At 44.5% G+C, this 10,802-nt stretch overlaps 1 protein-coding gene across 2 annotated transcripts in view; it reads left to right on the forward strand.

The window, feature by feature from the left end:
* The window catches only part of GALNT12 (polypeptide N-acetylgalactosaminyltransferase 12), a 38,790-nt gene extending 36,503 nt beyond the window's left edge, over nt 1-2,287 (forward strand). For both annotated transcript variants that reach the window (XM_082695304.1, XM_082695305.1), the window contains one exon: nt 1,864-2,287. In XM_082695304.1, the coding sequence (XP_082551430.1) occupies nt 1,864-2,004 (141 nt within the window). In that variant the 3' untranslated portion in view covers nt 2,005-2,287. The remainder of the gene's footprint in view (nt 1-1,863) is intronic.
* Nucleotides 2,288-10,802: the final 8,515 nt, after the last annotated feature.

Here is a 10,802-nt window from a genome sequence, read left to right on the forward strand (position 1 = left end):
ATGTCTTTAAGCCTCATTTTCCCCAGCTGTAGAATGGGAACCATAACAGTGGACCAGATGTGTGGCAGAAATAGTCCTTGGAAACCATGAAGTTCTACAGAGATCAGCTGTTACTTGTAGGATAAGAATGAACATCAAGAAACACAGGATAAGAAAACACCCTTCGGAGGGAGTTGGCGCTCCTTCGGAATAGTTACTGGAGGCTGGGAACTGGGTATTATTTCAGGCCTGAAAGGCTCTAGCCACACTGCACAGCCACAACGGGACCCGTGAATCAGTCAAATCCTTTGAGTCATGAAAAAGCACTTGAGGGAATAAATCCAAAGCAAATAATTCAAAAGAAAAAAATCAGTTCTCTTTTATCTCCACGGGAGGCTTTCATTCCCAGCCTGACCCTAGGGATGGAAAGATTGGTCTCTGTAGCTTATAAATGGGTTAATTCTAGGTATGATTAGAAGGTGGCATCCATTTTCCCGTGACAATATTGTGATTAGCAGTGAAACCCGCAGGCTCCCTAGACAAGCCCTGCGCTGTGGCACTATGCATCTGATACAAAAAATAAGACAGAAGACACCCCCGGTCTGTGGTTCTCTACAGCGCCTGCCCCTGCCTCCTTCTCTTCTCTCTCCTTTTTTTTTTTTTTTTAAAGATTTTATTTATTTATTTGAGAGAGAGACAGTGAGAGAGAGCATGAGCAAGGAGAAAGTCAGAGGGAGAAGCAGACTCCCCATGGAGCTGAGAGCCCAATGCGGGACTTGATCCCGGGACTCCGGGATCATGACCTGAGCTGAAGGCAGTCGTCCAACCAACTGAGCCACCCAGGGGTCCCTCTTCTCTCTTCTCACTGAAACCTGTTTATAAGCCCTCGAGGAAGAGTCATGCAAGCGAGAAATCATAAAATTGGTTTGAAATGTCATGACAGTTTTATCTTAAATTTCAGTGACCATTTAAGGGAAAAATAAGTTTCCTTAGAAGGGTGGGAGGAGCGTGGCTATATTTAATCATTTCCTTTCCTGGTGCTCTGAGGGCAACTTGGGAGCTCTCTTAAGGGTTTTCAAGGTGAATATTTTTTTGCGATTCTTCTTCATATAATTCCGTTTCCAAGGTTGGTCTTTCCCTAGAACGGATGCGCCACTTGTTCCGCCCTTCGGGTCCTCAGACACGAGGATGTTTCCTTGGGCTGTACAGCTTATGACGGAGAGAGGTGGAGGGAAAAAACAAACTCCGGGGCCAGAGGAGAGGCATGCTGAGCTAACTCAGCAGCAGTTGGGAAAAAGAAGAGAAGGCGGGAAGCATTAAAGAGGACCGTGGTTTTGGGGGCTGGGGAAATGGTCATGGTCCCGTAGAACCGATGTCTTCGCAGGTGACTTACCCTCTCATCCAGCTGTTCTTTGGCTGAGCTGGGATTACAGCTAAGGTTCCTGAGTCTGCCTTTAAAAACCTGAGAGAAAGAGGTCGTCAGGGATGGAATTAGTTGACCTGAGAGACGTGAAAGAAGTTAATAAGGGATCTTTGATCTTGATTTCCCTGAAAGAAAAAAATAGCGGTAGGGAAGGAGGCAGAGAGTCTGATAGATCCCTAGAGCGGCCAGCAGGTGGCACCACCAGCCCTGACGGTGGAGTTGTGGACCCTGGTACCAAGCTTCTGGGGACAGGGGATCCACACCTGTCCACACCTGGCCCTTCCTATGCGCACACAGTCCCCCGTTGCCTTAGCACAGGGCAGACACTCCATGCTCAGTAACTGCTTCTGAAATGATAAAAAGTCCCCTGAGCTCTGAAGAATACATTGTAAGGAAAAAGATACTTTCTGGGGAATTATTTGGGTTTCTCTTAAATATCTGTAGTTTATCATCTCTTGTAGGATGGTTCTTTATTCCATACACAGTCCAATAAGTGCGTTCAGGCTGAGAGGAAGCCGTTCAGTGACAGTTTCGTACCCCTCTTGCGGGACTGCACCGACTCAGAACATCAGAAATGGCTCTTCAAGGAACACATGGGATAAATGGTCACTGTACGAGGAGCTCCTGGAAGGAGCAGGAAGGCCCTGGACTGTGCCCGACAGAGACTGAGCTATATCCAGTGACAGATCCGCCCCCAAGCCAGCTGCTGTCCTTTGATAAGGAAGTCACTTTACAACCTGTGCAGGTGATGTTGGATTTGATAAGCTTTGTACTGATTTTGAAAACCTCAAAATTGCTCCCATATACCCTATTTTCAAAGGGTAGTCATAAATTGTTAACTCTTGATATTCAGAGAATTAAAACCTTTAAGTATTTTTCTATCAAGATGTGTGTTCTACTGTCATGCCTTTCTACGACAATCCCTAGCAAAAAGGTGAATGTTCTATTTTTGGTGTTTGCAGGGATTACCAGCCATTAAGATGTTTGCATGGGTGGAAATCAGACTCATGCAGCGTGCTCTATGTAAACTGACAACACCTCAGACATTGGGTTAGTTTTTCTCAGTGTAGACAGATGAACACTAGGATTGTTGTGTTGATGATCACCCAGAACAACTCCAGCTGTCCTGGCAACCATCAATCTGATGCCACTCTGAACTTCGGTTTCTTCTTCTGTAGAATGAGAATAATGAAACCAAGCATGGAGGGGAGTCACAAGAATGAAATAACAGAGCAGATGTGGGGTTAGTTCAGTCCCGGGCATGTACGGGCTCATTAAATTTCTGGTTTCATAAATAACATGTTATAATATGTGAAGCACAATAAATTCATCAGTGGGTGTTCATCCAAAAATAAATACTAAGTAATCTGGTTATTTTATCTTTATGGGATTAAATAGCCAATCGGGAGGCGGGACTGTGGTATGAACTCCTTCCAGCACAGCTCAGTTCTCCTGTAAATGGTTCAAGCGAGAACTTTTGTGTTCTCCATCTTTTCCCCTTTCTGTGTGTCCCTCAGAGCTGGATGAAGGGGTGTCAGCCCCCTCCCCCCACCCCCGGGGCACGGGAGGCAGTTCAGGCAGATGTAAAACGGATGCTGCCCAAGTCCATAGGGAGTGTGAGGAGGCGTTTGTGCGCGTTCACAGGCCACTGCCACTAATCTCTTTGGCCTGTGAGTCATCCTCTTACTCCTGCAATCAACTGACACATGGTCATTTTTAGGGTAGAGAACTAATAAGACATTTTTTAGGGTGTCAAGGGAAATATTTTTATGGACTGGGAGGCAATTTACATTTTGAGGAACACTCCCCTTCTCCGAGGGTTGGGGAATCTGAGCCTGGGTGTCTCCCCCTGGCCCACTGGAAGGGGTGAGTTGGCCGCCAGCCCCAGGACGTGGAGCCAGGAGCCCATCGGCCGGCCTTAGCTAAGCCATGGTACGTCATCCCACCTTCCAGGACTCATTTCCTCATCTGCGTCACGGGGATAAGAATGTCCTTCAGAATGTTGATTTCTTAACTGCATTTTTTCGTTACCCTAAGGATTACAGTATGCTTCCTGAATTTATCACACTGTTTTTCAGCAGAGTATCGAGTGAATTCCAGTAAAATCTGGCAAGTTTGTATTAGTGTAGCTCTCCTTCCTACCCCCTCCTCTGGGCTATTGTGGGTGTAGGTGTATGTTATAAACTCAATTGAATGGTATAAATTATTACTTTAAATCATTTTAATTATTTAAAGAGTAACAGCAGAGAAAAAGCATATATAGGTGTGTATATATACGTGTGTGTGACACACAAAGTCTGTTATATTTACTCACGTCTGCATCATTTCCACGCTGTTCCGTGCATCCTGTGACTCGGAGTCCCCTCTGGTGTCATCCTTTTTCAGTGTAAAGAGTTTCTGGCATTTCATCTAGGATGGATCTGTTAGCAGCACAATCTCAGTTTTTATTTATTTGGGAATGTTTCTATTCTACCTTCAGTTTTTTGGAAGATAGCCTGGTTGAATAGAAAATGCTAATTGACAGGGACACACACACCCCCGCCCCTGCCACCTTCAGCTCTGTGAATCTGAGATCACACCCCCTTAGTGTCACCTTTGTTTTGAGTGAGAGCTTATCTGATAACCATTGGGTTACCTATATGTGGTGAGCGGTTTTTCTCTTGCTGCCTTTGAGATTTTTCTCTTAGACCTTACATTCTCTTTCTCTTCAATCTGTCTCTGGCTTTTAGCAGTTTAACATATGTCTAGATGTGGTCTGTGTTTATCATACTTAGGGTTTGTTGAGCTTTGGAAAATGTTAATGTTTTTAAAATAAGTTTGGAAAGGTCTACAGCCGTTATTTCTTCATTATTTTTCCTGCCCCTCGGTCCTTCAAGTTGGATAACGACTATTTGCCTTCTTTAAGTTCATCTGTCTTCTTCTGTCGTCTCAAACCTGCTGCTGGGCTTATAGTCACTTTACTTCGGTTATGAGACTTCTCACTGCTGAATACTATTTGGTTCTTTTTCGTAGTACCCGTCTCTGAAATTAGATTCATCATTACAAGCACATTTTCATTTAGTTGTTTGAATATAGTTTTTAAAAATTCTTTGAATATATTTGTAATAACTGCTTTGTACCATAGCAGTTTAAAACATTAAAGACATCACCTTACAGTCTCTGTAGGTCTGATCTGGGGCATGGCTTCACTAGCGTCTCTGTCAGGGGCTACCAAGGCTGCAGCAAGGGGTCCACCTGGGCTGTGATCTCTTCTGAGACTCAGGGTCCTCCTCCAAGCCCCCTGGCTGTTGGTGGTATTCAATTCCCTGGGGCCACAGAACAGAGGATCTCAGCTCTAAAAGGTCACTGTCTGCTCCCTGCCATCTGGCCCTCTCCACAACGTGATAGTTTGCTTCTCGAGGGCCAGTGGGAGAGTGTCTGTTGCTGATTCTTGGCTCTTTTTAGGGCTCACTTGATTAGGTCCCATTGACCCAGGATAATCTCCTTACTCAAAAGTCATCTGACTCGACATGAATTTCTTCAGGGCAGCGGTATCCCGTCACATTCCCAGGTCTTGCCCCCACTCCAGGAGAGGGGAGAAGACTGTCCAAAGCATGTTCACCAGGAGGCAGGAAACTCAGAGCTCATCTAAAATTCTGTCTACCGTAGCCCGCCCTCTGGCCCCCAAGTAGTTTATGCCCCTTCCATGTGAAATATACATTCACTCCTTCCCCGGGTTCCCGAGTCTCATCTCACTACAGTATGAGTTCAGAGCCCCAAATTGCATCATCTGAATCTAAAACTCATCAGCTGAAAGTTCAAAACCTAAGTCAGGTCCTGGTCCAGATGAGGCTTCTGGGTGTCCCCCGACAGGTGCGGCAGCCATGACACAGTTCCCCTCCAGCCGTGGGCCTGATAAGCCAAGGGGACAGGTTCTTAGCCCTGCCGTGGCCAGCACACGGAAGTGGGAAGCTGCGGATAATGGTTACAGACATTATATCTCAGGGGGAAATGAAGGTTAGAAGGAGCCATGGGTCCATAAGACTTTTAAAATTGAGCTAGGTAATGTGAAAATTCTCACCCAAATACTAGCCAGTAGGATCCAAGAGTACCTTAAAAGGATTATTCACCATGACCAAGTGGGTTTTATTCCTGGGCTGCAAGGTTGGTTCAACATCCACAAATCAATCACTGTGATATAATACATTAATAAAAGAAAGAACAAGCGCCTTATGATAACTCTCAATAGATGCTAAAAAAGCATATGACAAAGTACAGCATCCTTTCTTGATCAAAACTCTTCACAGTGTAGGGATAGAGGGTATGTACCTCAATATCATCAAAGCCATCTATGAAAAACCCACAGCGAATATCATTCTCAATGGGGAAAAACTGAGAGTTTTCCCCCTAAGGTCAGGTACATGGCAGGGATGTCCACTATCATCGCTGCTATTCAACATAGTACTAGAAGTCCTAGCCTCAACAATCAGACAACAAAAAGAAATAAAAGGCATCCGAATCAGTGAAGAAGTCAAACTCTCACTCTTTTGCGGATAATATGATACTTTATGTGGAAAACCCAAAAGACCCCACCCCAAAACTCCTAGAACTCATACAGGAATTCAATAAAGTGTCAGGATATAAAATCAATGCACAGAAATCTGTTGCATATCTATATACCAACAATAAGACAAAAGAAAGAGAAATTAGAGTCAATCCCATTTACAATTGCTTCCAAACCCATAAAATACCTAGGAGTAAATCTAACCAAAGAGGCAAAGAATCTTTACTCAGAAAACTATAGAATACTCATGAAAGAAATTGAGGAAGACACAAAGAAATGGAAAAACGTTCCATGCTCATGGATTGGAAGAACAAATATTGTGACAATGTCTATGCTACCTAAAGCAATCTACACATTTAGTGCAATCCCTTTAAAAATACCATCAATTAAAAAAAAAATACCATCAATTTTTTTTAAAGAAATGGAACAAATAATCCTAAAATTTATATGGAGCCAGAAAAGACCCCGAATAGCCAGAGGAGTGTTGAGAAAGAAAGCCAAAGTTGGTGGCATCACAATTCCAGACATTAAGCTCTATTACAAAGCTTTAACCATCAAGATAGTATGGTACTGGCACAAAAACAGACACATAGATCAATGGAACAGAATAGAGAGCCCAGAAATGGACCCTCAACTCTATGGTCAGTTAATCTTCAACAAAGCAGGAAAGAATGTCCAATGGAAAAAAGACAGTCTCTTCAACAAATAGTGTTGGGAAAATTGGACAGCCATATGCAGAAAAATGAAACTGGACCATTTCCTTATACCAGACACAAAAATACATTCAAAATGGATGAAAGACCTCCATATGACACAGGAATCCGTCAAAATCCTTGAGGAGAACACTGGCAGCAACCTCTTCAACCTCAGCCACAACTTCTTCCTAGGAACATCGCCTAAGGCAAGAGAAGCAAGGGCAAAAATAAACCTTTGGGACTTCATCAAGATCAAAATCTTTTGCATAGCAAAGCAAACAGTCAACAAATTCTAAAGACAACTGACAGAATGGGAGAAGATATTCACAAAAGACCTATCAGATAAAGGGCTAGTGTCCAAAATCTATAAACTTATCAAACTCAACACCCAAAGAACAAATATTCCAATCAAGAAATGGGCAGAAGGGGTGCCTGGGTGGGTTAAAGCCTCTGCCTTTGGCTCAGGTCATGATCTCAGGGTCCTGGGATCAAGCCCCGCATCAGACTCTGCTCCACAGGAAGCCTGCTTCCTCCTCTCTCTCTCTCTCTGCCTGCCTCTCTGCCTACTTGTGATCTCTGTCTGTCATATAAATAAATAAAATAAATAAAATCTTAAAAAAAGGAAAAGAAGACATCCAAATGGCCAACAGACACATGAAAAAGTGTTCAACATAACTTGGCATCAGGGAAATACAAATCACAACCACAGTGAGATCCCTCCTTACACCAGTCAAAATAGCTAAAATGAACAAGTCAGGAAATGACAGATGTTGGTGAGGATGCAGAGAAAGAGGAACACTCCTACACTGTTGGTGGGCATGCAAGCTGGTGCAGGCACTCTGGAAAACAGTATGGAGGTTCTTCAAAAATTTGAAAACAGAGCTACCACACAACCCAACAATGTAGTGATCTGAAGGGGCACGTGCACCCAAATGTTCATAGCAGCAATGTCCACAATAGCCAAACTATGAGAAGAACCTAGATGTCCATCAACAGATGAATGGATAAAGAAGATCTGGCACGTGTGCAGACATACACACACTGGAATACTATGCAGCCATCAAAAGAAATGCAATCTTGCCATTTGCAACAACATGGATGGAACTAGAGGGTACTATGCTGAGCAAAATAAGTCGATCAGAGAAAGATAATTATCATATGATCTCTGATATGAGGAATTGGAGAGACAGGGTGGGGGGTTTGGGGGCCAGGGAAGGAAAAAAATGAAACAAGATGGGATCAGGAGGGAGACAAATCATGAGAGACTCAATCTCACAAACAAATGAAGGGTTGCTGGGGGTGTGGGGGGTAGGAAGAGGGTGGTTGGGTTATGGACATTGGGGAGGGTATGTGCTATGGTGAGTGCTGTGAAATGTGTAGGCCTGATAATTCACAGACCTGTACCCCTGGGGCAAATAATACATTATATGCTAATAAAAATAATTTTTAAAAATTGAGCTAGGTAAATGTTTTGCTTCTCTGGATTCAGTTTCAAGACCTGGGGAGAATCCTCTGGAACTCTTGCCTCTTTCTTCAGGGCACACAGCTCCCCAACTCTTGCCTTCCTCCCTTTTTAAGGAAAGGTAACATGGTTGCAATGGAGGAGTTTTACCAAAGTGCTCCCCCCTGTGGAATTTTGGGGGGTCCAAGAGTCTCATTTTGTACTCTCACTGTCCCTTTTTAGTCCAAGCTGGCAGGATTTCTGCTGAAATAATTTTCTCAGAACTTTGGGCATCTTGTATGAGTTCACTGCTTTTCACACCACTAGACAGAAGCCACATGCACAGATCTCTGTTTTTCTCTGCAAGCTTTCTAGGAACCCCTGGCTCAATTGAGAAGACCTTTGAGGTGCCCACACCCGTAATCTCTTGAAAGGGCCTTTGGGGGGGGCCGAACGTCCTGACCTTTCAATTGCTTTGAGGTTCTAGCAAAAGGTGGTACAGTCACACACTCAGCCTTCTCTCTGGGCCACACGTTCTGCAGCCCTTCTGAGTTTTAGCATCTTTTGCCATCTGAAGAGACTGAGAATTTTAATCCTATTTCATTCTTGTGTCACTCTATTTCTCTTTTTTCTCTTGGGTTCTACTCTGAGCAGCAGGAAGAGAGCAGGCAGCACCTTCAGAACTGCCTGGAAATCTTCGCTACGTAACAGGCTCATCCCTTAGCAATTCTGCATACCTGCGGGTAGTTTTGCTAAGCTTTCTGCCACATATAACAAGGGTCCCCTCACTCCTGTTTCCGTTGTCCTCACTCTCTTCTGATCAATCCTAATGCTTCACCAACAGTGTCCTGAACATCCGTATTTCTACAGACTGCTCAAGGAAATTGAGCCTTTCCTATCGCGTTCTGCAAATTCCCTCCAACGTTCTCCTGCTCTTTCGTTGCCAAAGCTGGGCCCCATGCAAGGTATTTGTTACAACGGCATCTCACTTCCAGGTACCAAAATCCGCATTAGTTTCCTATTGTTGTGTAACACATCGCCAGAGACTTAGTGGCTTATGATAGCCCTTATTTACCTGTGGGTCATTAGCCTGGTTGTCACTCGGCTGGCTTCTCTGTTCTGAGCTCGTGGGCTCAAATCAAGCTGTCGGGGGGGGGGGGTTGCTGTCTCTCCCGAGGCCTGGGGTCTTCTTCTAAGCCCACTCTTTATGGGCAGAATTTGGGTCTTTGTGATCACAGGACTGAGATCCTCAGCCCCTAGAGGTTGTTTGCTGAGAGATTTTCCGGCAGCCTCTGAAGAAGTCAGCCACCCTGTCGTGATGGGGCCAGGCGGCTAGGACTGAGACCAAGGAGCTGAGGATTAAGCCTCTGGGAGCTCAGAGGGGCAGAGTTCATGTTAAATTTCTAGAAGCATGCTCCTCAGTGGGATTAGTACCCCAATGACAATGTAGATAATGCACGTACATCTGAAAAATCAATTTCAGGGATGCCATTCTTGTGATCAGAGGCCTACTTACCATTCAAGAAAGCTCCTTTCTGGGGAACCTGCGTGGCTTAGTCAGTTAAGCATCTGCCTTCAGCTGAGGTGTGATCCCGAGGTCCTGGGATCGAGGCTTACATTGGGCTCCCTGCTCAACGGGGAACCTGCTTCTTTCTCTCCCTCTGCCCCTCCCCCAGCTTGTACTCTTGCTCTATCTCAAATAAAGAAAGTTTCCTTTTTGAAAACTTATAAAAATTCCCCAGAAACTAAACCTTCATCACGTGAAGAGCTTCTTAGATATCAGCTGGGAAGGGCTTGTTTTATTTATAGGCATCAATTTTGAATTTCCTTACAGGCTGAGTATGTGTTAAACTTAAATTGCTTGCACCAACTAGCTTCCTTTTTCCCTCCTATGAAAGCAACGCTTCTCACACTCGAATGTGCACAGGGTCACTTGGCATCTAGCTAAGAGCCTGATGCATGTTTACTAGGCCTGAGATGGGCCTTGAGAGTCTGCATTCCTCCGAGTTCCCAGATGATGCCAGCGCTGCTGGTCTGTGGGCCATATTTTGAGTAGCCGAATATCCAACTGAGAAAAAGGAGAGAAGAAAGCTCCAGGTTGGCTAGCTACCAGTGTCTTACCCTCACACACACACCAGATGGTGTTGTCAGCTCAGGAAACGTAACAGGACTTTCTCTGAGGCCCAGTCTATTGGTCTAAACCATCCTCCACATCCTGGGTCTTTAGGAGGCAGAGCTAGAAGACACCCAGAGATCACCCCCTGCCCAACGTCGCTGATGGGGGAACTGAGGCCGGGGAGGAAAGGGGTTTGGCTGAGGTCACACTGCAAGTTAGGGACAGCATTTTCTTTGTCAATCCCTGTCATTCCATCTGGCCACCCGTATTCTAAATTTGTTTTGGGTGTGTTTTCCTTGAAGTGTTCAGCTGGGACTCTTTTTTTAAAAAAAAAAACATTATATCTTCAAAAACTGGCCTTGCCATATTCTGTTAAATTATAAAATAAAATGAGTTACTAATCTTCATAGAAAGTTCTGAAGACCTTGCCACATGGCTCGTCACAATATTTATTTAACAAGTGGGGCTGGAAATACTGGCCTCCTCAGTCTCTTGATGTCTGTGAGCGTTAGTGCGCTACACACTACATCTCTCACACTTCTACACAACTTCAGAGTTTTGTTTTCAAGGGTTTTATTTTGTTTGATCTTATGAAGTCAACCGGA

Source organism: Mustela nivalis (assembly GCF_964662115.1).
Source record: "Mustela nivalis genome assembly, chromosome: 13".
Lineage (NCBI taxonomy): Eukaryota > Metazoa > Chordata > Mammalia > Carnivora > Mustelidae > Mustela > Mustela nivalis.